This window comes from Falco punctatus (assembly GCF_963210335.1).
Source record: "Falco punctatus genome assembly, chromosome: 1".
In the NCBI taxonomy this organism is placed as follows: domain Eukaryota; kingdom Metazoa; phylum Chordata; class Aves; order Falconiformes; family Falconidae; genus Falco; species Falco punctatus.
The window spans coordinates 18807353-18834826 of record NC_137580.1 but is presented as its reverse complement, the minus strand read 5'-3'; the positions used below and the strand labels follow the sequence as shown (position 1 = coordinate 18834826).

Below are 27474 nucleotides of genomic sequence, written 5' to 3'. Positions count from 1 at the left end.
AGGTATGTAGCATTTAGATGCCTACTACTTTGAACACTAAGGCAGAGGTATTTGCACCAGATGGCCTTCTTCCAAAGTCCTCAAGAAGACTATAATTTGGCAGCTGTCCGCATTTCCAGCTTTTTTACATCTTCAGATCTCTTTAAAAACTGGAAAGGATTCTGGTAATATATTTTCATATCATGACAAGAAAAAAAAAGAATAAGGAAGGAATTGTAATTCATTATATTTCACCATAAGCATGGGGAAACCATGTCTGAAATGCTGTTCACTAGAAAATTCAAAAGCAGATTAGTAAATTACATAAGCATTGATATTGAAAATACTAATAAAAATTACACAGAAAGTCAGCTACCAGTACATAGCAAATGACATAACACCTTTACAGCTGCGATATGAAATACATGCATGCTAGAAAAATATATTTGAAATTACAGTACTCATGAAGTTGCTTTCTTAGTCCTATAACAGACAGTCATAGAAGTTTGGGAGATACATAGGTAGTATTGCAAAGTGTTTTCTTTTACAGAAGTGGGAATCCGAAGTTTCACCTGAAGTTTAAATTATGACAAAGACACTAAAATTCCTGAGGCAAGACAAAAGGAGATGAAAACTATTTCTTTCAGCCAGGCAACTTTCCCATCCTCAACAAACAAGGCAAATACATGACAATCTATGCCATGTAGTTCACACTACTGTGAGCCAATTATCTTTTCAAAGGGTGTATGAAGAATGTGGAAAATTGGAGGCCTATTTCAGTCTAAAAGCATTTAAAGGTTGAAAGCTTGTCTGCTTGTGCTGAAATGGAGCAACAGGCTTATGGCCTAGCTTCAGTAGACAAAAGTGATGAAGTAGCAATGTCCCATATACAAGAAAAAGTAACCTCATCTGAATGCATGCTAGGGAATATACTTTGCATTGTCTGACAATTTGCATTATCTACAAATACTGAAATCCCTTTGCTTTTGCAAATCCCGTCTCTTTGGATCATATACAGAAAAGACTCAATATGGGAAACAACCTGAAGTCATAGCAAAGGTGGTGCAACCAGCGTGCCTTACCTTGTTAAATAATGTACAGAGTGGAAGAGTAGTTTATTTTTTAAGAGGTTTATTTCCACAGCATGTACTTTATTGAGCACTTTACCCTCTTTCTTTATGCTACTGTATGCCTGCCTTTGCTACAATATGCTGTACAAATCCTAAAGTACATGTGATGCAATTTGATGGGGGGGTGGGGCAGGCAGCTGAATCAGACTATCAAGAATATCAAGATTTAGGAGTCCACAGACAAAGCAATTGAACTTGAAATTCCATCGAGTTCCCTGTCTGGTAAAATACCCATTTCTTTCAACTAATCACACAATGCACTTAAATGAAAGAAAGATAGAAACTTATTAAAAAGAAAATTGTACTTCCAATTTTACTTACAGATGCAAAGTAAAAATAAATTATTTCAGACATTTCTCCATGACCATCCAATATACCACACTTCTAATGAGGACACAACTTGTATGCTACAATCCTTTTACTGGCAGCTGCTATAGGTGCAGAAGCCCAAGAGGATGACACATACTACAGTATATAGCTGTATGGAGATAATAAGCTTTTCTAAAAGTATTTATGATATTCTTCTTGCAGGTTAATTTTTCAGTGAATGAATACATAATATTTAGCACTTTGTAGACTACACATACATACACAATTCAAAGTACAAGACCTCTGGGCAAGACATTCCTAGACACTGTGCTAACTCAGAACACTTACCACTGTGTTCATTGTGTACCAATGTGCACCGTTCTCACGGTGCAATTGACAGCACTTCACAACTTATGATCTTATAAGATAAAGGAGAAAGTAACTGGATGACTGGTGCCTTATTTGGCCCTGTCTATACACAAGGACAGCATGTTTTGCTCTTCATTCATTTCATGCTATGACTAATTATAAAGAAAAGCATTTGTATAACTGTTCTTACACCAGAGCAAATCTTTGCTTCTCTGTGATGCAGTATAACAGCGATTTAGCTTTAGTAGTCAATGCCAAATGTCCTGAAATCCTGTTTATTCTAGCTGGTGGTCTTGGAGCCAGCCTCGTCCTCTAGGCACTACTACTAGGTTATGGTCTACTGCTATTAGGCAATTATTTCTTATCTTAGCCAGGCTGCATGATATCAGGTTATCAGATCAGATAAACAAACATCAAAAATAGGTGAAAATTACATTAAATATATCACATAAAGGTGCTGGCAGTCTGTGGGTTTATAGAGGATTTAATGCTAGATCTACTTAAATGAAATATGTAAGTTTCTGCATGTAGAGCAGGAAACTACAGGAACCCAGGGGAAGGAGAGAAAACCACTGACAACAACATTATTGGCTAACATGCAGGATAAGTCCCAAAGACCTGTGATCAAGGCAAGGCAGTACTTTGTTTCTCTTAAAAGGGTCTTTTACACAGAGAGGTACAGAAGTCATGTACTTTAAACCAATAAAGCTGCATTTTACATGTAGGGAATAGAAATTAAGGTAAAACCTTGTTACAAAAAGAAAAATCTTAGAAGAAATTCTCTAGGTGACATCTTACAGCACTGAAGATCATGATGAATAAGTACTATGTTTCCACTGTCATTCTAGTTGCTTAGTTTTTGTTGCTATTTCCCTGCTGGATCCATTGAAGTGGTATATTGTGAAGAAAAAATCTTTATGAGATCAGATGCTCTTTATGCAGTACTAGCAATATGTGTAATTTTTATTCTTTATGGGTTTTTTTAATGATGAAAAAATACTATCTAATGTGATAATTAACATGTGGCTAAAGATTTAATGCTAAATGTTCCAGCTCTACTTGGCTCTCTGGTTTCCTATGTAGATATGCAATTCTCCACTTCCTATGGATTTCTGGATGAACTGTATTTAGAAAAAGTTATCTAGTTGGAGGAATTGAATGTGAAGAATAAGTTTACCTAAATTCCATGTCTGGTTACATATCTGAGTATTCATTATGCTGAACTGTTCTTGACAATTTTTATAGGCAGGCTATATAATTTTTCTGCTGTTAGCGGCAGCTTTGGGGACTACCTGCTTGCTAAACACTGGTAGTATGAATAACCAGTGCTTGTTCATTTGAGCTGTATTTTACATTTTTAAAGCAAAAGAGAAAAGATTGCATCAATATAAACTATTACCATAGGCTTTATTTACTGCACTTAATCTGTTTCCATCTACACTACATTGCAGGGATTTCCATCTCCCAGTATGAATAATGATGGGCAAAGATGGAAGTTGACAAATTTAACTAAATCATGACAGTTTGCAGGCTGCAGCTCTTACTGGCACTGGAGAAAGCTGGGATCTTAGCACTGGAACTGAGTTTTGGGAGGATAAGGGGAGGACATACTGGATGGGAGTAAGTCAATTTAAGTATGATTATTCTAACACAGTATCTTCTGCAAAATTTCAGAACATCTTATACTGGTTTTGATGTGCATACAACTTAAGCCACACAGCCATCAGAAGCTGGATATACACACTCAGTCCCACTGTCAGTGTCAGCAGAGCCAAAGTTTGTAGAACAAAAGAACTGTATCAAAAGCTCTGAGATCCTCAACCACAAAGATAAGCTTTTGAGATGCCCATGATGGATGAAAGTCTTAATTCAGACAATGTACCTACTGCTTCATTTCTGGGTCACAGGAGAAACCTGTAAGTTATGAATGACTACCCTGGGGGCCCTTTTATTTCTTCATAATGGCCAACAATATAAGTGTTAAATGTAAACTTAAATTTCTCTGAAAGTAGTAAATATTGTTCTTTTAAAAAATGTCATGGTATATACCACTGATATGCATGAACTTTACACTGTCAACTACTTTTTACTAGATTACACTCAAATACTTAAACATATCTAAGATGGTCCAGTTGTGGAATTCCTATGCAAACCCACCTCCATTTCAGCATTCTCCATCATCAGCATTCCAGTTCAGCCTCAATAGGCAAGTTCTGAATGCTCTGATACAAATAAAAACTAACGGCCAACTTTACACATCCTGAAAACAGAGTCTAAATGAAAAGTGTTAATTCTAGAAAGAAAACCTAGAAAACAAGTTCTAAAGAAAAGCATTTGTTATAGTCATGTCTGGAAAGCATGCTAGGCATTTCAAGAAAATGCCAGCAGGCAAACTATAAACACAAATCACCTTATACAATAATAATTCCTGGTTTTATTTGCTTGTAGTTTAAATATACTTGTACAAATTTCCAAGTGTTTTCTATTGTGAACATTTGGAAGGAAGCTAATAGTGTGACACAAAGGGATATGCAGGCAGGCTCATCAAGGTACTATAACCAAGTGGAACTGGCTAAATATTCATAATATTTACTGATCCATAATTTTTGCTAGGCCTAAAAGATCCAGTCATAGGATTTGGGATTTTTAAAATGTTTTTAATCATTCTTACTAAATTATTTGTCTAAAAAAACCAGTGATGGCTCAATGGACTGAGCATTGTGATTCACGTTGTTTCTATTGAACTAGCAAATTCATGTAACATTTTAATTTTTCATCCTAATTAATGTTTTCAGCATACAAACCAAAAACTTAGCAAAAAGCAAACCAGAAACTGTTTACACACATGTACTATGTTTTTAGTGACCAGATCTACCAATATCAGCATCTTGGGTAGAACCTAATCTTTACATATAACCTATTTATGTAGATAAGTGTACAAGCTATTTGTCCACAGTTTCCAAATCTCTCCTTACCTGGCCTGCTGGGTGGCCAGAAATCCATTGTTTGCTGCCTGAAAGTTGCAGGGCAGTGAAATATTACTAAAATAATTAACTTGTCTCTGAAAATAAGAAGATTGTCAATTCCTATGCAGATTTGTTGGCCCATGGTGACATATTCCAAGTTTTTTGTATTGGAGTGCACTTTAATTTAGATTAAACTTGGCAGTACAAAGACCTTCCCAAACTGCCCCAAGCCTGGCCAGCACGGGCTGTTCACATGGCATCCCTACTGCTCACCTCTATCAGGTTCTTAAGGAAAGATACTAAAAGCACATGGCAGAGCACACAGGGTGCTGCCAAATCGCTACTATTCTTATGGCACACTATATACCACAGCACATCCTTTGGAAGTCACTGGCACATGGGCTACATTTACCTTTTGAAATTTTGCACTTGCTACAGCAAAGCGACAGCTTTGAGCAGGTCACTGGAAGCTATCAGCTTTTAAATATAAACCAATAATAAATTACAGCCTAAATCTGGGTATACATATATGCAATATTCTTACAAATGGAAACTGACATGATTTAATGTCCACAGATCTAAGAAAAAAAGGGAAGCAACAGTATATCTGAATCAATTTGCAATATTATTTTTTCTAAATACAGCCACAGATATGTTTTCTTAGTATTTCATCAGAAAAGACATGACACTTGCATTTAAAGTTAATAGCTGATGCTCTATATAGAACACATCTTACAGAAAACATTTCAGAAAAATGCTGTGTGTCCTTCAAAATGCTAATAATTTTTTCCACTGATCTATTTTTTCCTAAACACAAAGCATTTGGATTATAAAGATGACTTGGCAGTCCTTCCTCCTAGAGTTGATGGTTTTATATAATTAATTTTTTTAACCAAGATAACTTTTTTAAAAGTACAGATAAGGTGATTAATAGGAACTCTGAAAAACTGATACTCTGTTCATGTGCATAAACTCAGAGGAAGGCCAAGTAAATGATCAAGCACAATCAAGACCTAATGATAGCCCAGGCTTCCACTTGCATCTGGACTTTCAGAAACTTAATGCAAGTGAACCAGGAACTCATAAAATGAGGCAAAATGGCTCTGCTGAACCAGACTTGTTAGCAGAGAAGTCAGGTGGAACAAATTTTATTAGGTCAGCACATAGTGGCAGCATTTGTAAAATGGGACAACTGATAAGGCTGATGTCTCTGATGAAGGACTAGTGTCCCCTTAGTGTGAGGTGACAACTTTTCAAGACTGGGAAGAAATATGGCACACCTGCTGGCACAAACCTTGAACTAGGCAGACCTAGCCTGATGGCAGCTAAGGAGAATCTGATTTCATGGTAGAAGCAGCCTAAATGAAATTATAAGGGAGTCCTGTGTAAGTGAACAGTACTGTGAAGTAACCAAGCCAGCACAAACTGTGCAGGCTGTCATCCATTTTTTTAGCCTTGCTGATTTCTTTTTATGAGAGCAGTTATTTACCTCCCACTCCTCAATAAGGTATTCATCTTCCCAGTAACTACTAACTAGTTTGAAATTGAGAAGAAAACATTTGCTCTTTGGATTTAGAGGTGAAGTTCCTAACACAGGAAAGTTTCTGGCTCAGGATTAAAAACCAGTATGTTTTATTTTTAAGAAAGGAACTGCTAGACATCATACTTGAATTGATTCTTCTTTTTTGCTAATGACACCTAACAAAGAAGGGTATACATTATGGCTGGTCTGGTTTCTTTTTAGAGGAGGTTGCCAAACTCACCTCCCATATTTATAGAAATCAGTTTCACTGGTGTGATTCTGTGTAATCTGCTTTGGAAAACTAGCAGTCCACCTAGTTTAACTGAAACTGACAGTCAGAAGCTGTTTAGATAGGGTTTCAGGACCAGTATTCCACTATGGCAAGTTGACATTTTGCAAATCACTTTTGCATATGGCTGTTAATTCACTTGAGTATACAATCTTGATACATTTTATGTACATTTTACTACATTTTACATTTTTATAAACCTAAAGTGTACAGTGTATTTCAGAGACAGAAAAACAGCACAATTTTGATATACCTTCTTCAGTCTTATTCAGGCAGGACTTATTCAGGAAAGACTGACAAAAGCATTATTGGAGAAAAAAGGTCAGATTCTGGAGCCGCACATCCTGAGGGTATACCATTCTATGATTTTAACGTAGTAGTATACCGAGATGGTGCCTTGTCTCCATCATAATTTTTTATTCTCCATATCTTTGATAACTGTCATACTGATGCATGGAGAGAAGTGATCCTGGAGTCTGAAGTCTGATCACTCTGTAGTTAGACTTGGGATTTCAGTGAAGATTTCCACATTATTCTTAGGCACCACTGGTACGCATCACAAACCATTTAGCAAACTAAGTAAAAAGGTTACCTACAGATCTACCTAATGAAGCAACAGTTCATTTCTTTGTCCTAGAGAGTGTTGCAGTAGTCATTTAATTTACAGAAACTGAACCTGAGCTGACTTTGAGGTAAAATGTAGAACCCACACAAGCGTGAGTCATCATTGGTTTTGTAACATTTGGGAAAGCTCAGCCTCACTGTTTTGGGAATTAGACCAGGAAAGCAGAGACCAAATGTCTTGGTTGTTACTACAGGGCAGATGTAGAGAAGGTTAGAATCTGAGAGAGATGAAGAGGAAAGGAGAGGCAAGGTAAAAATGACCTTTTAGAGTTGGAGGGAAGCTGGATTTGTAACTTTTGAAAACAGGAAAAATAGGAAAATAAAATCCTGTTTTAAGGTTTGCAAGGGAAATGGATGATCATTTAACACTATGCAATATGTGTTTGGTTCCTGCTGTCTGATTTATAAAACATGCTTGCAGTGTGATTCTCCTCCTTTTGGTGGAGAAATCAAAGCCTCTTTCATAACTCTAGGAGAGAAACACTGTGTTTAAATAAGCCAGACTCACTGCTGGAAGCTGTCCAAAGAACCTGTGATAGATCTCTGTAACAAAGACATGACTGAACCACTAACAGAAGAAAGAGTAAAGTGGAACCTTAGCATTCCTGCAAACAAATTTCCTATTAGTTGTTTTTCATTAACTTTCAGTATATTGACAGATAAACAACCTTTGCTGTTCCTTTAAGACAAAAAATACTTTAAGTAGCTTCCTATTTCTACATTTTAGCAGACAGAAAACATCCTACTGAGTATTGATTTTATTGGATGGCAGGATTAAAACCTACTTTCAGATGGAAGTAAGGAATGTGAGCTTGCAGGCACATGCAGGACCCATTTGACAGAATGACGCGATGGATACGTCCTTTGGTTGCTATGGTGATGGCTCATCTGCTTATATGTCCAAGAAACAGGGCTTTTCATTATTTCCTCTAAGAAGAAAAACTGCTAACTCATAATAACAAAGTTATTTGGTTTTGCACTAAAGCACAGCTAATACAAATACCATTACGTGGTTTTAATTTGGGCATGAAATTAATATCCTAAAGCAAATAATATGAACACATAACTTTCCTATCCTCTGTCTAGTTACTCCCATAGCGTTTTTCACCACAGCAACTGTTTACCTCTTCTGTGAGCCTCCACTATATCTGCAATAAATTGGATTTCTGGAATAACTGACATGAGGTCCCAGAATGCTGTTGTAACTTTAAAAAAAATATTTCACAGTAGGATTTAATTTTTGTTTTTACCCAAGTCAATCAGATATTAGAGCTGGGCGGATTTTACCAGCACTTTCTATTGATAGTTTCCTGAATATTTAAGTGATTTCTGTTCAGCTGTAGCCATATTCTATTTCTATTTGTTTTCTTCAGTTACCCTCTGACCAGTGTCTATTAGTGGCCATGTTTACAAGAAGCTCATATGAAAAAGGCAGCTGAAACTTCTGAAAATAACACTTTAATGTACACAGGGAATACTTGTTAGAACTGCCTGGATTCACAATTCAGGACCAGCAACACCGAGATGTGACTAATCAGATCAATTTAACATGTCAACCAGAAGCAACTATTTGGTAGCACTTGATATTTTAACTAATTGATTTGAGATGCAATACAGTGTTTCCTTAAACAGCAGAAAAATCAGTAGAAGGATGTAAAACAAAAAAGCCAGAGGAAATCATGTTCTCTCAGCAAGTATTGCAACAGAAAATTAAAATCTCAGTTAAGATTCTTTGCAGATACATCAGCCTTGCCATAATTAAATGCAGTTGTCGCTTCATTTTAATACTTCTGATGCTGTTTCAGAAATCCAAATAAAAAATATCAAGAACAACATGATATGGAAAGTATTAGAGAAATTACAGGCAGATCTGCAATGCATTGAAGCCATCCTCTCGTTCAACTCATTCAAAATCAGAATGCATGACCATGTCATTATATCAAATGCAGTAAGGGACTTTATGGCTTCCAAAAAGTATTTGTGTAGATTAGAACATCTATAAATTGCACTGTGACACATTTCCAGATGTCCCCTTGATAAGCATACTGGATAGAAAAACTAAGAAATCTGAAAATTCTAGTTGGCATGCAGCTCCAAATCTGGAGGTACCTGTTGTAGAATAAACCTGTTTGCTTTGAATTAATTGTGATATTTGTTCGGAATTATTTTTCTCCCAGCTATATGGCATTACACGGTGTATTATAAATACCCTTGTTGCAGTAATGCACAGCTATACATTTTGAATAACAATAGCCTTCCCTGATATAATGGGAATTATTTTTTTTTAAATGAAAAGAGAATACATGAAGTTTTGTAAATGCCTGTGAATATGAACCTCCTAGTCATCATCTTAAATGCAGGGACACATCCTTATGTGATATCTACAGATGGTCCATTTTATTATAATGATAGTTGTGAGGTTGCAAAAAATACAATGACAGTTTTATGCAAACTAATGGTGATGATGCACACAATGAAGCAAAGAATAGGATTCGTGGGAGCAACTGAGAATATAGTCCCAGAGCCATTCCCACTGCAAGGCATCTGTGCAAATTCTGTGACACTGTAGGTTCTCCTAGGTGTTGGATAGCATCTCAATCGCTCTTCCTAGTTTGTAAGATATATTTAAAATAAAGAATTTGTTTATAGATTTGGAGTTTGTTTTCCTCAAAAGTTCCCCTCCCCCCCCGATTTCTACATATTGGCATAAGGCTAATAATATAAGTATGTTGAGTGCACATTTTTCTGCAGATAAAACCACAGGCAAACCAACCATCTGTTTTATGTTTGAGCAACTATGTCCCACACTGCAGTTCCTACCAACTCACCCATCTTCTCCTCACACTAACTTAATAGATAAATAGAGGTGAACAAATTTAAAGCCTTAAAGGTCCCTTATCTAATCAGTCTGTCTCATGCAGGTCGAGGACTCTGCTGGTATAGCTCTCTAGTCCATGTCCAGCCACTTTTGCATGTCATCACTCTCCGGCCATATTTCACCTGGCAGTCTGGACACAGAGCTTCTGATGTGGCATGGAAGCTCTCCTAACAGCACAAAACACTGCCACCCTCACCTTAGTGCTGACATTAGCAGGCATACACCAGGGGCATGAGAGCCATCTGCAGCATCGCTCACCAGTGCTGAGAGAACTGTGCCTGGGTGCCAGAGGTGACATTTCTGTTTCTAATCTAGCCACAGCTCCTGCTTTAGCAGGGGTGATGTCAGTCACAGCTGGCTCATCAGAGTGCCTCTGGGCTGAAACAGCAGCAGGTGCTCTGCTTGGCCTACTGTGTTCTGCAGGACTTTAACTGAAAACTGCCTTCTTGTTTGTCTTCCATAACAGACTAAACATATATTTTTGAGATCCACATTCCTGACACATACACACATCCCAACCCCCCCAGGAAATGTCTATAAATAAGCCATTGCCTGGCCTGTGGCTTCATCAAGCAGAAACCCCCTTCTCCATGGACTGTGCTCCTTACTTACTGCTTCTCTTCAGAACATGCCTGTGGATATACAACATGCTTTGACTTTTGGGTAGTACTCACCTTCTCCAGCACTCCGCAAAAAAGCCTTGGTCTTATTTTTCCTAATATCCTGATGTTCTTCTGCTTCATGCAAACCACAGATGTACCAGGCATCGCACAGGAACATTTTGCAGCCATCTTGGTCCAAGGTAAAAGGCAAAGGCCTGGTGTAGACTCCTGGCATTGGTAGCTGAAGTCCAAGTTTTTGGGTGGATAGGGGCACCAGGCACTTGGGCAAGGGGTGGGGAATTGCTGTTAAACAGCTACCTGGTAGCTGGCTGTCGAGGAAGCCCTGATCCCCAGCCGCCTGAGGAGAAGCCATTTTGCTGGGGTCCCACTTGTCACAGTGACAGGGGCTCTTGGCAGAGGGAGGCCTGACATGGCAGCGCCAGGCAAGCTGTTGCATCTGGCTTAAGTAAATTTCTGAATACCCTCCAGCTTTCAGGGATTCCCCAGCTAATCCAAAAGAGTGCTATCACAGCTGAGTGCAGGAAGGTAATTATTTGTTCATATGCTGAGGCCTTTGTGGGCCTGTACCTGGGTGGGACTGTGTGTGCCTGCTAGATTCTGCCTGCTCTTCGCTGAGGGCCTGGAGCCACTCACAGGGCCGGTTCCCTGTGTGCTTTTAGCTCAGGCTGTAGCAGGAGCTGGAGCTGCCATCTGGAGAGGTGGTGACAGACTGCCGGGGCGGAGGTCTGCACCCTGTGTGCTTGCTTGGGGTTAACGCACCCCCCAAGGCCAGCCACCCCCTCAGAGTCCGCAGAAGCTCTCACACAGCCTTTAAAATACTAAACACGCTTGCCAATGCCCACGCTCCACAGTGGCACACATACTTACATTTGCAGGGTGTATATGTAGTGATATATGCAATGTATTTACCTTGTGGTGCACTGCACAAAAGAGAAAGCCTCAGCCAGTGGTGGGAGAGCCAAGTTAAGAAAAGACAAAGTTTTCAAGCTTTGCCAGGGTAGAAAGAGCCACTATCCCCCCCCCAGCAACCCAATTTGGCCCATAGGTCTGAATTATCATTTTGCTACCTCAGTGTTGCTACAATATAAAAGCAAGGGAGGAGTTGTAATTTGACTTAAGATGGATGACAAATATTGCATACACCCATATCAATTAGTTGTCAACGACTCACCTCTCACAGTGTCTGGTATGGGTCACAGGATCTCCCACTTGTCACAGCTACATTGGGCACCAGTTGCTGTAGTTAGAGTCCAACTCAGTTAACCTCACGCGGGGCACCGATTAGGACAGCACAAACAAACTTATCAGACTGATAAAGGCCTGATAACAAGGCTTTTACTGTCAGCCAGATTCTACTATCCTTCCTCCAAAGGCCAAACCACACCGCTCCTCTTCCATCCAACACCCTCTCCCACACTCCTCGGGGCTATTTAACTACTTAGTGGGAACGAGCTACAGCTGCACATTGTCCATGTCAATCAACCCACAGCCTTGAGGCAAGGCCGAGCTGTATGTTATCAATGCTGATCAACCCACTGCCTTCATTCCTTACAGGGAGGGTTCAAGATACGAGAGCTGGAGGGCCTTCCTTCCTATGGTGCTTCCTGAGGCTTCTTGGTGTGCCTCACCTTAAGACTGAAATACAGCAATAAATAAGTTTCCATGAGATCTTACCCAAGTTTGGTTTCCTTCAGAGCAGCAAGCTCATGAAACTTTGCTATTTTTTGTGCATACTTCACATCTTGAAGCAAATGTATGTGGTTACAGGCAGACTGGCAATGGTAATGTTTTACATGGCCTCTGGAAAGTGCACTTTAACAATTTAGATGTCTGGGATCATTCCAGTGCTCTTCTGAAATTTGCTGGCTTGTATTAAAAAATAATACACAATATAATTGCTATCCGTTAAATGTAAGTGCATTCTGGAATCAAAATAACTCATCCCTGGACTCAAACAGAGTTGTCTTTTTCATTCTGAGTAGTGCTTTGCATTTTTATGGTACCTATACATTTGTAGGAAATGAAAACTGAGCCATTTATACTTTTCAAAGCATTTTAATTTTTGTTCAGTCAATCTTAAAAAAGAAAATCATTCATATGGTCGTTATTTGAACTTAGCTAGTTTTCTTAGGCATTCTAAGCCAGAAAATTTTTAACCTTGTACTTTAAATTAAACAAGTAATTGTCCTCTGCACTCTAGTCTGTATGTCATACTGTGATGGAAATATGAGCTATAAGTTTAATGATTGCACATTGGCCAAACGCATTGGAAAAAAAAAATTACTTGAATTAAAACAGGCAATAGAAAGCATATTAAATATGTTTATCGTAACTGAGTCCTAAATGTACATCTGCAAAAATTTGCTCAGCTCCAGTAAATAAAATTTCACTCACAGAGATGTTTCCACCGTTTTCTACATTAGGAATATTCAACTTACGCAGGCTCTGTAAATTCCAGAAAGCTTTTAAAAATTCATGTTCTTTCATGTGGTCACAGTGAAGTCTCACCAAGCCAAAAGTCTGCAGTAATGCTACTCAAACACAAACACTTGAGAAACCGATGCCTCAGTTTTCACATAAATCAGCTTAGGATCCTGCATATTATTGACATTTCCTAAGAATTCAGAAAATTAAAAAAGATATTATAATTTATTTTATGACATATTACAGTGTGACATGAAGAGGGATTATTAATAATGTCTAAGGAAAAACTAAGATTGCAACAATTACAATATTAACTAAATAATGAGAAAGTGCTAAATTTTCATTATTTTTTTTAAAGTTTTAAGTTAATTTTGGATAGCTGATCTACTAACATCATGTGGATAGTTGCAGTTAAATGGATATTTTCAGACTGATATTTTAGCAAAAAAGGAGTAGGAGAATGATGTGCAAGCACCTTGGTTTAAGTATGTTGGGGAATGCATGGATATATTAGCAAAAAGAGAAAACAAAAGAATAAGGGGTCCTCAGTTTAATACCAGTAGGTCTAAGAACCACTTCTAGTGATTAGGTTAGTTTAAAGGAGTTTGAACTTCCGAATAAGCAGCAGATTAATTATTACACTCCTGTACTTGGTATGTCTCCAGCCTCGATTAAGTTGATTTGTATTGCAAGAATCTTACTGAGTTCAGTGCTTACTATATTGTGCGTATAGGTATGCATTTGTCAGGTAAACAAACAACTGCACATAAGATGTATAAGAATTTCATGTGCAGTTCCATACTGGAGAGGCTGTAGTTATGGGCTGCATGCCGAAACAATTTACTTAGCCCATGGCTCACTCCCTTGTTATTTCAGGAAAAGTCCTATGCAAGAGCTTGGGGGCTTCTCATCTACAATATGCACAGAACACAATTATCCATGGGAATGTGAGTGGATAAAAATAGTGTCTTGTGCTTCTCACAAAGAAAAATAAGGCTAAGGAAGTTATTTGAGAGTTTGCTTAGGACTAGAAAAAAATCATACTGGCTTCATGAATGCAGGTAGTTGCATCTTAGTGTCAATAATCAAGCAAAAATTACCTGTCTTAAGCACGTTAGTCTGCCCCCATAGCAGAATTAGGCTTTGTCAAAAACAGACTGAGTAAAAGTATAGTTTTTATTCAAGAAGGCATCCTGAGTTTGTTTTTGTTTTATTTTGAATTCTTGCTTCAGTTCTAATATGTGCCTATATTTTTAAACCCCTATTTCTTTTATATGTGTATGACAATGTATACTTTTTAAGATTGCAAAAGTTTATCCAACAGTTGTTATCCATATTTGAAATTACTGTATATTATTGGGTTGTTTGGGTTTTAATTTTCAAAGCAATTAATTTGTAGACAATGTAAAGGCAGTGCTAAGTTGATCCACATCGAAACTGATATCTCTAAAACCCTGAAACTTTTAGAAATAATTCCTAAACCTGGAATTCTTATATAAGAAGAGTACTGATAAAATTTGTCAAGAGTTGTATGCTGCTGTAAATTTCAGAATGATTTTATTAAACCAAATTCACAAGATTGTCATATGATACTAGCACTTATGCCTTCTCTGCTGGCTTCTACTAAGGGTTGTCCCTATGTAGAGCCTTGAAGTACCTTCATGCTTCCACAGTCAGACCTCTGTGTCTGACTTGCAGTAAATACTTCCTGAAAGGCTGTTCACCACTAAGAACTGCTTCTCTTGGTTTGTACAAAAGGTTGTACAGACCTTACAGAAAGAAAGTTTCATCAGTATTTTGCTCATCCAATTGTGCACATGCTGGAAGTGATGTATGAACTAGCTGAACTTAAGCCTTTCGTCTAGGTCTTCCAATTGGAATACGCTCACAATGCCCTGCAGGCATTATAGGATGTATAGGATCTATAATCAAAATGAGTGAATTTTGATGTAGAATTGCCTCTTTCATTATTACAAATATTCAGGGTGGAAAAAAAACAGGATTAGAAATTCTATAAGGGGAAAAAGGACTTAAATAGTTTGAAGAATAACATCTGTGTTTATTTTTTATGAGAAAATATTTTTAATATATTCAATATACCTAATGTTTTAGGAATATTTGAGGAATAGTGTTTATTTTATTTTAATTGTATTTTAATATATAAATTTTCCTTCATACTGAATGCCAATACGATTTTCAGTAAAGATGATATACATGTAGTTCATTCACTGTGGTTTCCTGACACTGTCTGATCCTACCTAGGATTATTTGCAAATAATAGATGAAAAGAATGACAGAGTGGAGGTATTAAAAAGCTGTTTTGCATTCAAATGATAAAGGAACACTGAAGTTTGTTAAAGCTTCTTGTTGTGCTGTTGAGTATAGGAAAAGTACATGGAGAGCACTTTCCATGGTTTTCAAATGTGTATGGTAATATAGGTCTTTTGATTTCATCATGGTTATGATATTTGATGTTTTTTACTACAAGCAGTTACAGGAGAATATCACTCTTCACTGGAAAAGAAAAAGTAAACATCTAATCCTCCAGGTTTTAAGAAAGGATTGAAAATATGAATAGGATTTCACCTTAAAGACCTGAAAATGGAAGGCAAATTAAAGTAAACAATATTTATTTTTATTTGAAATCATATTTTTGTTTAATACCATTCTCAGGGTTTTGTGTGATTTTGATTCATGGTTTGTGAAGAATTAGGGCTGGCAATTCCAATTTGCAAACTGACCCAGGGGACCAATTGCAATTTATTCCTTTTAATTCCGTTTAAGCCTCACTCTTTTTCCAGAAAGAAATCAAATTCACAATGTGGATTTGAGTGGGGAGAATGTATCCTACACTGCTTGCAAGTAAAAGCATATATGTATTTGATGGCTGGTTAAAGGAACAGTTTGTGCTGCCTCTGTCATTTATTACTGAAGTATAGCCATCCCAGGAGCGTAATTCCTGTTGCAATGGAGTAGCAAGGCATATCAATGTTAAACAAATTTTTAGTACATGAAAGGAAAAATATACTAGGTTTGCTCTAGAACAGAGGAGGGACCTTTAGGCAGCAAGAATATAATAACACAGGCTTGAATTTGGACATAACTTATCTATTCTTTCATGATGTGTCCTTTAAAAAAAGGCAAATAGTGGTGCCCTGATGAGGCATTTCATCTGAATGAGACCACAGTGTCCTCCAGTCTTCTGTAATAAAATTGGACTAGTATTGACTATCACAACTGGATAAAATTCACTGATAACACTTGAAAAGTTTTCATTCAGATGTCATCTTCAAATACCAACCAATTCAAACTTTCTTTACCTGCAAGGTATGCTGACATAAATGTGAGATAGGAAATTTCAACAAAAGGAATGGTGTTACTTTAGTATAAATTACTTACATTCTATTTTAGTTCATCTCCAGAAGCCGCAAACTCAGAAAATTCTAAATTTCCAAGTCTGAAAAGTAAAGAAATTCTGCCAATTAGATTTGCTGCAAGCCTTGAAAGTAAGAAAAAACTTCACAGGATCTACTGTCATGACTCAGTTGAAATCCATTAATACCTTGATGACTGGTATTAGCAATTGTGCTCTCTATTGCCTAGGAAAGGAAAGAATTAGGACTAGTAGGTGGTAAAATGAAACAGGGGTTGTTTTTACTAGAGGGTTAGTGTGGTCTGTGCTCACCTGGACTTCATTAACACCAGCAAAAACTTTCAGAGTTGTTTCCCTCTTGCACTAAGTATGCATGGGGCTTCTGCTAGTACCAAGCACAGCAGGGCAACACATCAGATGAGGAGGTGTACCTTGGAACAGGTAGCCAAGTGGTGGTCACAGCCTGTCCTCAAGCTGGCAGAGACAAGCATATATAAAATCAGGCTAAGGGAAAAGGGAGACGCGCTACAGGGTGATTTATGAGGTAGCAGCTATTCTTCTCTGTTTTTCTTCATACAGCAGCTAGTAATTCTTTTCTTATTGGTAACGACAAGTAACCTTACCTTACTGGTTTAGTTTATAAGACTTTGATATACCCCACCTCCATACAGCATGCACACACACACACAAATACAGACATACACATATGCACAGTCCATGCCAAAATTTTATGTTGATATCTCCACCAGACAAAAAGCATTAGGGTTGAACAAAATGAAATGAAAAATAGGGTAACAGGGGAAATACAAATCCAACAGTTCAGTATAGCTCAGTTTGTTATTTGGTATTGACAAAATAGACGTAATATATATGATTTTTCAAATGCCTTAGTCATTCCCTATGGCTGTTACTTACTTTTTACTGAATGCAAATTTAATTTTCATAGCTACCTACAATTCTGTATACCTAGCTGTATCCAAACATACTTGGAATGCATTATCAGGGTTCTCTTTAACATTTTATTCTTCCAAAATAGAAGGAAGAACTTAAACCAAGAATGTCATAGAGAGATGCTAAATGGTTGTTCTCAGTATCATGAACCACTGCTCAAAGGTTGTGATGCTGAAAAAGAAAACTGAAAAACAAAGTGACTGATGAGGCTGAAACTGAACTCCTGTTTCAGAATGCTTTTGTGTGGCTACAGACACTGCTATGATTTTCCTTATTTGTGTATTTAAACTATGAATGGGACTTTTTTCATTCCATCTGCCTACACTATCATTATTCTGCCCTTAACTATGATTAGATCATCAGTTTGTAATATTTGTCTTTAGATGTGACCCAATGACACTCTGCAGACTTATTTATGAGAATATTCAACAGTCTCTTGGCTTGCCTTCCTGAACATACATACTTACCTGTGAAAAACTGTGACAGTTGGTTTTTTGTTCAGTATATTGATGTTCATATGCAAGCAATGTCTTAACTAAGAAGAGTATGAAAAATTATTCTCAATAATTAAAAGTTATTCTTGAGATTTGATCATATTTTATTTCAAGTTTCAATCCAAATGTTACTCAAGTGTTTCTTTGACAACCAGTTGGATTTTTAATTTTAATTCTTCTACATGCTGAGAAATAATTCATTAGGTAGTATTATTTGTATTATGAAAACAGTTCTTAGACATCAAGGAAACATTCTGAGAAGATAAACAGAAAAAATGGAATTGTTGCTTTTCTGTATTAATAAGGAAACTTGCTGATTAGATAGTTCTTCCAGGATACTATTCTAATTGCTCTGAAAATACATCATTCCTAACATCAGTGAAGTAATTGTGTAAGGTGGATTCTGTCTTTTGATTACTGCTATCCCAGTCAACAGTTTTCTAGCAATATGGCAACCAAATGCAAGATCTGTCTTGAAGGAGTAAACCACAAACAACAGAAGAGATAGGAGAGCTCTGTTTAAGACCAGACTGACTGGCAGGCCCTTAGATTCCCAACTAATAGCAGACATCTGCGTAACCGACCTTTAAGTCTATTTGAGATGACAAAATGCCTACACTGTACCTTCTGGACCTGCCATGACAAAAAATATCCCACTAAACATAGGACTTTTCACTACGGGCTCTCATCATTGTGTTTCAAATGCTGTCTCCTGTAGGATGAGGGAGTGGCTATTCTACTACTCCCATCAGATGTGCTGTTCAGAACCAAACCAAGAGTATTATAAACAAATTTACACACACAGGAACTGCACCCATGCTGGTCCTTTCCTTCAGGCTTGGGGGTTTTGGTGGCTTTACGGGTTGCAAAAAACTTTATAGCCTCTTCTTCATCTCAACTCATAGGAGCATAAAAATGACCCAGATGTACTGTGGAAGGGTGAGTGCATAAACAGGAAAAAGGGCTAGATGCTAGGAAGTTTTATGTATAAAACTATACTTAATGTGCCATCATATACATGACTTGAATCATATCAATAAGGATTTTCTATAATAATTAGATTATTTGGACTTGGATTGTTAGTTTGATTTTTAACTAGACTAACTCGTATTTTTTTATGAGACCATAAAAACATTAATTAGACTAGCAATAAAATACTGGTTGCATATATAAGATGGGCTCTCTTTTTCCCATAACAGCCGTTTGATGGTAATATCAGAGATGATTTCTTACTAACTATTCTTTATTGCTGAGCTTTTCCTGAAACAAGGTCTAATTTCTTTCTTTAAAATCTTAGGTAACAGACACATTTTTTGCCAAATGCTTCAATCCTTATTGGTACCTACCCTGAATTTGATTTCCCTTCCTGACCAATTCCTCCCTCAGTACAGAAGCTGGGCTCTTGACATGTGGAGAAAAAGATGGGGGCAATAATGAGATTCATGCACATTTAAAAGAAATAAAATTATTTTGAAGACTATAAAGTAACTTTTATATTTAAATAATAGAACCCCATGGAGATTTATTCATGTTATAAATTGTTATGCTTGTACTAAATCATAGATTCTTGACGATGACTAGTACTGAAAATACTTTATTTAGTTTTTCTGTAAGATAGTCTTTAATTGATATCAAAATACCCTTAAAAAACACAAGTAGTCATAATAGATCACAAAAGGGCAGGGACATTTCAGAGACAAGAACATTATGGCATACGCTCACTGGTATGGTCAGAAGGAATAGGGACAGCTGATATCATGGTTGGAACTGAGGAACAAAAGCATGTGGTCTGGGATTGGAAAGGAGAAAGGTTAATTTGGGAAAGAGATTTATTTCTAGGAGTTGTCCTGGAAAATTGCATCACAATAACATCAAAATTGATTGAGAGAACATAAATATTAATGAAGCAGTTAATATTTCTGCTTTTAATCTAGGCAAAATTTATGGTGAGAGAAACGTTGAATGTTATTGACATATTAGCCTTTCAGCCACTCCAAAACAGAAGTTTAGGGATCTAAGGGCTTTATAGTTGGTTTAATGTGCCTATAGTAGTTGTATTTCCTTATGTTGTATGTAAACATCTACTTTAATAGGGTGTTTGTGGGACGTCGTTTTATATGACTTGAAGGCTGTAAAGCATGCATATATAATCCATAGATCTACATAATGTCTTATGTAACTTTAAAAATAATTAAAAAGGGCTTAATTAAGTTTTTCCATGTGAATTTTTAAGCATCTGATATTGTATCATGCAAAAGTGAACAGAAGTATCTTATTAATTTACTCTTAATAAAAGTTAATTATGATTTTGATGTCATTCTTGCCCACGTATGTTTTTCTGCTGTTACTATGCCTACTCAGCAATTTGAGAGGCTGTCCTGGTCTGTCCTATCCTGACCTACCCTACTTCCCTAGGATCTGACTGTGCTATATTTGTAAAACACGGTTTTTACTATACTAGCAGTTATTGGTTACTAGGGGAAAAGAAGGGCATTGCCAGTTTCTTGAAACAAATGAATTATGATCAGGCCCTTTGTTTCCTGAAGTGCACTGGGCTGGATTAGTTCTGTTTTGCATTTCCAGGTCATATGTAGTTAGTCAGATATAAGGTCCATCTACTCCAGGATCCTTTGGCCAGTGTTTCTTCTGAGGAAGAGGATAAGAACAGGGCAAGAATGTATTGATAATTGCTCCAGGTATCATTCAAATAATCTTTGGCTTAGGGATTCCCTGATGCTGAAGCTGTATTTTTGTGCTTGCTAGCCCTAGGGAACCTTCTTGCTGTGATGCAGTGCAATTGGGTTTTGTGTACCTGTTTAAGGTTTTTACAGACAGCACTCCACAGAAGCACACAGCTTGTGTGGAAGAACTTTTTGGTCTGAACCATACAGGTGATAATCTCATTGTATTGCCCTGACTTTTAGATACGTTATGAAAAGCTAAACAATTGTACATGTCAAAGAGCAAAGAGCATGTATTTGAGTATAAGCACTTTTAGAAACTGGAAACAAACATGAAAAGTAAAATTCTTGTTGCAATTAAACAAAACCCTTGTGCACACATGCAATATAAGCAGAAAGAATAACACTAAATAGACTTCCTGTCTCTGGACTGGCCAAATCTCTTGCATTGATTCAATTTTCTGCCAAATAGATACTATTATCTTGCAGTTAAGAATGAAGCAAAATAAAAGACTACTGACTTTATATATTTATTTATGATAATGACAAATCACAGAGAGAGTTCCACTGGATAAGGTTAATTTTGCAGATATTTAGCAGGCAAATTTGCATTCTCCCACAACTTGAATAGCTGACAATTGACAAGTTTCTTAGAAATGAAACATACATTGCTTGTGTAATACTGTAAAATAGCTGATTTTTATGAAATCTAATATGCCAGAATCCTCAGCTGACATGAATCAATGAAACTGGGCTGGTTTATGTGAGCTGAAAATGAGACATTGTCTCTCAAATACTGTTTGGCTTGGCTGTAACTTTTGGAGTAATCAGTATATACAACTATGAATAACATGCTTCTCAAAATATGCATACTTTGGTCAGTGTTTGGTAATAGGGATGGTTTGTGTGATAAGTATTCTATTGAATTGGGAAAATATTTTCTGTGACCATTATTAATATACGTACTTCTTTGCTGAATTTACTTTTCTTTCTATTAAAAATTCTAAAAGCTTTTACTGTGAGTCTTTTCCACCCTATCCTTTACTGCAACCTCTCAAACACATATTTGAGGTAGGAAAAATATTTTTAATGAGTGAATTCATAAAACCACATAATAGAATTCTTAGCACAGGTGAAAAATTTAAGATATAGTAGATGGATTATAAGCCAAGCCACTGGCTTATAAAAAAGAGTATTTTTTCTTTAAGAAATTCAGCTTCAGCATGTGTGATTTCCCAAGCCTCGGTGACACAATGACAGATGTTTGTAGTTCTTAATTATTTGTAAACCGTATTAAGGATACTTAGAAAGTGCAGTTATTAGAAAAGAATTAAAGTGTAAGTCTGTCTGTATTACCACAGTTTGTGAACAAGATGTTAAAATAGAAGAGTTTCTGAGATTCTATTTTAAATTGAGTAACCACATATGTACATGCACATTGTATTTTAATGAGCTTTTTTTATGACTTTTTTTCAGTGCAGTTTAAGGGAAATAACAGTTCCCTTCACTATGTCATAATTAATCAGGTTTAACATACCATTTCAAAAGTGGTCCAAAAGAAGAAAAATGTGCACTATTAACTGATTATAGAAGGATGCACTTATACACTACAATACAGATTGATTACAATAGTATGTTTATTATGGCTTATTCAAAGACTTACCTTCTAAAACAAATAAGAAAAGGAAAAAAATAGTAAAATCACCACTATATATTATGCCTATTGAAATAACATGTATTTGCTTCATATCTATGCAGTTCAACTAGCCCAATGGACAAAGAAAACATGCAAAGCACTCTTTAAGTGAGCTATTCCAAATGAAATTATTGTTGCATACAATTACAGTTTAACTACCATAAATCCCCTGTTAATTGATATTAATGTATTCATTAATATTCTGTGTGCTGGTAAGTTTGAAATAATGGCAAACTTTCTTGTTAACATGAAATTTGCATTGAAGATGACCACCAATAACTATCTGTCTGTAAGGGTTCAAGATGTGTTGTGGTAAGATCATATTCAGATTGTCAACATAATCAAGTTTCTGACATGAGAAATAAATTCTTGTAGGATAAGGTCAGGGTCAATTAGACTAGAAGTCTTCAGTGTTACATACAGGGGGTTCGCTGCTCCTTCACAGAGGTCCTTTGGCTTGATTAGAGCTACAGATCAGAAATGGATAGGAAGTACAAAAGTACACTATAAACTTCCAGATAGAGCTCTAATGCATTTGTGCTATGCTAGCCTTTCATACAGGGGAAAAAATAATGGCTTGGAATGTAAGAAAACATGTCATGGCTCATCCACTTGCACAGAAGCAATTAATTTTGGATAAGTTTTTAACTCCATCTCCTTAGAATGGATGATTATTTTCATCAATCATTTTAGGTTGACCATAAAGAGTCTGCTCTTGTGAGGTACTGATTTACATTGTCATGCTCATTGTCAATGAGCAGCTGACGAGGCTGCTGATTGTCTTACATGAATCACTTTGACTCCTTTGAAGCAATAGAATCTGATTAAAAGAAATCATTACTATAGAGTTAAACATTATTCTTTCACTTTGGCAATGAGTGGTTTTGCAAACCTTACCTAAAATGTGCTGCAGAATGGCAGTAAATGCAAAATTAATTTGAAGAGGGCAGCAGATATTGCCCAGAATTTTAATCATCTTAATTTAAACTAAATGCTAAAGGCTAACACTCTTCCCTCCCCCCAAAGAAGAACAAGAGATTAATTTCTTAAAATTATTGCTATATTTAGCAGCTCATAACATCACCAACATGCACATTTATGTGATTTAGATTTAATACAAATATTTCAAAATATCAGATCTGAAAAATGCTTTCCATTTTTGTTACAGGTCTATTCAATAAAATATATAACTTTGGTATAACATGTTTTATTATATATAGCAAACCATTTTCATTATCATCAAAAATATATTTTAGCACTTGTGAATTATGGGGATTTCAATACCTCAGATAACCCATTATATTGGATACAGTATCTTGAACCGGTTCATAAATATGTAGACATGATAAACATGTACATTTTCTGTTGGAAATGGCAAGTGAAAGGTCTTTGAGAATTCTAATTTTATTAATGATTACGCTACTTAAACTACCTTTATGCTACTTTATTAAATACATCATAAGACATTATTTTCATTGAAAATATGTTTTAAATAAGGCAAGTTTTGTAAGAATTTAAACATAGTTTTTTCTTACATTAAAAGCTTCTTATAAGGTGGTCATGCCTCCCTTGCTAGTTCTAAATCACTACACATAAAGCAATAAAATTACAGAGCTAAGCATCCTCCAAGGATGAAATCACAGTGAAGAAAGCTGTGATATACTCTATGCTGTTAATCATGTTGTATCATATCGCATCATATGATGATACCACAATAGAAGAGAGCTGGTTATTTACACAGTGGTTCTGACTGCAAATGTAAACAAAGATGAGTCAAGCACCTCAGCAATGCATTGACTTGCTAGTTGTCTCCAGGGCTTTACAATGTTATTCATTAGTTCCATTGTCAACTTGACATGAGGCACCTATTTTTAAGGTAAGAAACTGGTCAGTTGACAAAGTGTCAGGTGGGGTTTTCAAGTAAATACGAATCTTTTGTTCCCTATTAGTTTATTATTAAGTCAAGGGTACATAGATCTATGATCCCAGAAAACCAAAACTCTGTTAGATTTGTATGCAGTTTAAGGAATTATATGACATAGGCTGTTGGCTTCTAAAACATAAAAGCTCCAGAAAATCTCCAGTACAGCAAGTAACAATTTAAATGAACTGTTTAGGTAAAGTCCATGTTTTAATATAGATTAACAGAAGCCTGATGGCTATTCAGAAATTCTTAGTCCAGTTGAAATTATTGGAATTGGTTTGGAAAAGCTCATGTACTTGTACATCAGTGTAGGTAAGAACACTTGAGCATTAAAAGGTATGACAGTTGAAGCATCTTTCCAGAACTAAATGCTCCTTCTTCTTAAGGTCAATTTTAAGGTGAATCCTATTGTTGCGATTTGCTTTTCTCCACCAGAGGATTACATACAGATTACAAACAGATTCATTGTTGCAGGAGGCTGCCTGTCTAGCTATTGTTCCTCACTTCACAATATGCTGTCCCTCAACGAAGAGGTGCCTGCTGTCTGTGGAATGTCCACATAGCAGGTTCTGTCCTGAGATTCACGTGTTCCTCCTTGTACCAGTATCATAAGTAGCATCATCTCTTTTCTATTATTTAAAGGTGTCTAATTTCTCTAAGTTATTACATTATGATCAGCATGTGGTAAACACCTAATTATTATTTTGAAAAACTTATATGTGGCAGATTAAAAAATAACCTATAGTCTCAGGTTATTCTCAGGAGATCAAGTTGAGAAAAATGTTAAATTCTCATCCTATAAATATTTCTCATTTCCCAGGGCTTTATGAGGTTAAGATTCCACTAACCATACAAAAATGTCATCCTCACCCACAGTTCCTCTTAAATACATTAATCTTCTCACTGAGGCTTAGAACTCCTGTACTGTACAGGAGTGAGAAATAGTGGTCCTTCCTCGCTTATGTTTATAGGACATAGTTCCCCAGAAACTCCTCTGGAGCACTTCCTGATTTCATGGATTACTGTCTCTTCAGAAAGAACGGTTCTTTATATTTCTCTTCCCAACCCTCCTACACCTTTTTAATGCCTAAACAGCTTGAGCTGATGAATCATTGGCTCTTTTCTTTCCTTGCTGTTTATTCTCCTGCCCTTGTAGCTTTGAAGATAATCAGTTGGGTATATTTCTCCTCCTAAAAGTTATTTTAAAATTGAGAAGTCAATTGAGAATGCCATTCCTAGGAAGGCTGGTGAGGTTTAGTCTCCAAAAAATGAATAATCCTGTCCATGTTAGGAGCAAAGCAATATAAGTAGAGGTACTTGTTTAAAATCCTAATGATTTTTCAGTCACCTTGATTTCTCACTTCACATTTCCTAATATATTTCATAAATATCTGATTCCATCTTTTAAAAGAAGTTCTCAGAGGTTTTAGAATCAGAACCATAACCTGGCCAGAAGAAGCAGGCAGAAAGTGGTAGGAACAGTTTTGTGATTTCTTTTATTGAGCCATGCAATGTGGATACTTATGTTTCAATCTTTTTCTAGTTCTTTATCTCAATTCAAGGGGGGAAAAAAGTATCCATGCATAACTTTGCAATTCCCTCAAGGATATCATTGTGGTGTTATATGAGAGATATACCACTGTATAATAAGATCTGTATGTCAAGGCTCCTTGAGTTCCCAAATACCATGCAAAGAATTTTATCAAAGTGCTTTCAGTGTAGAATAGATGTTTCACTATAATATTTAACAGTAGGTCTAATAGAACAGATACTTTATTTGGATGCGGTTGAGTAACAATAAGATTCCCATTTTCAGACAGAGTCCACCTTCACTTGATTGTTGTTTGTAATCAATGGAGAAGGTTTACTTTTCATCCTGTCTCCCGCATCATTAGAACTATCTTGGAAAAAAACTTTTGCTGTACAAAAAGTGACAATAATTCTCTTGTATTCTCTTCTGAAGTTCTGGTTCAGAAGTCCATATATGATAGCATTAAGGCAGCTGTTGAAATATGCCATGTAATAACTAGATACAAACAACCACTCTGGAATCCTAGGGATTATAGTTTCTGGGTTGAAGGCCACAGCAAGGCCTATGAAGTTCAAAGGGGCCCAGCAGACTGCAAACAGTACAAACACCACAAACATGGTTACAAAGTTTCTGAAGTCATGTGGTTTCAGCCGGGGGTTGTTATCTGGTTTAACCCTTCGCCTTACCTGAATAACCAGGATCCATATTCTCAGGTAACAGAACGTAACTATGGCTATGGGAAGCAGGAAATGGAAAAACACAACTGCTATTGTGTATGCTGAGCTCACAGATTGTGCAAATGTACATGAATAAATCCTGGGGTCATACTGTAGCGATCCCACAAACAGGTTGGGCACAATAGCAACAACTGTTAGGACCCAGATAAGAACAACATAGCACAATGAATTCTTGTTGCTGTACAGTTTGTCATACTTGAGACTGTGGCAGATATAGCAGTACCGGTTGATAGCGATGCCTGTAATATTGAAGATTGATCCAATGACACTTAGGCCCATCAAGAAGCCGCTAATCTGGCAGTGAAGGTATCCCAGATTCCATCCGTTGTGAAATACAGATGTGAGAACCAGTGGATATGGGTAGATGGCTACAACCAGGTCTGCAACTGCCAGGCTTACAACAAACACATTTCCTGTAAAATAAATATAAAAAAGCAAGTATTAGTTTTGCTCTTTTCTGTTGCTTCTGCTCTCAATATATTAATGAGCAGCCTTAGTGGAACACTTCAAATTTAATTAGTTTCTACTCTCTAGATCAAAATTAATTGACATATATCAGAAAAAGATACTCATTTTTAATCTAAAAAGGAAGTATCTTAACTTAAAGATGCACTTTTTAAAAGAAACTGTCTTTGAGTTTAATTACCATGACCTAATATTTTTATCATCTCATTTATTTGGATTCTTCCAATCATACCGACTTAGAATTCATATCAAATTAAAATATTCATAACTTTAAGCCTTGCTTTGGTTTTAAATAGATAGTCTCTCTTGAAAAATCAGCAGAAGTAATATAATTACTAATAAATTTCAAAACTCACATTTACCTTCCATATTTAATTTAATTCCCTTTCCTTACATTACCCCTAAACTTTTCCAGTCCTGAAATGAAAATCTTTTTTTTCCCATTTGCATTTCAAGCATCCATGACTTTAACATGACTTTTAAAGTTAGTCTCTGAATCTGCTGGCTAG

At 36.4% G+C, this 27474-nt stretch overlaps 1 protein-coding gene across 1 annotated transcript in view; it reads right to left on the bottom strand.

The window, feature by feature from the left end:
• Window positions 1–27474, bottom strand: part of LOC308068745 (melatonin receptor type 1A) — a 75187-nt gene continuing 47713 nt past the window's right edge. Inside the window, exon 2 of the mRNA XM_080399896.1 lies at window positions 1–26913. Within this exon, the coding sequence (XP_080256022.1) occupies window positions 26045–26779 (735 nt within the window). The 5' untranslated portion in view covers window positions 26780–26913 and the 3' untranslated portion in view covers window positions 1–26044. The remainder of the gene's footprint in view (window positions 26914–27474) is intronic.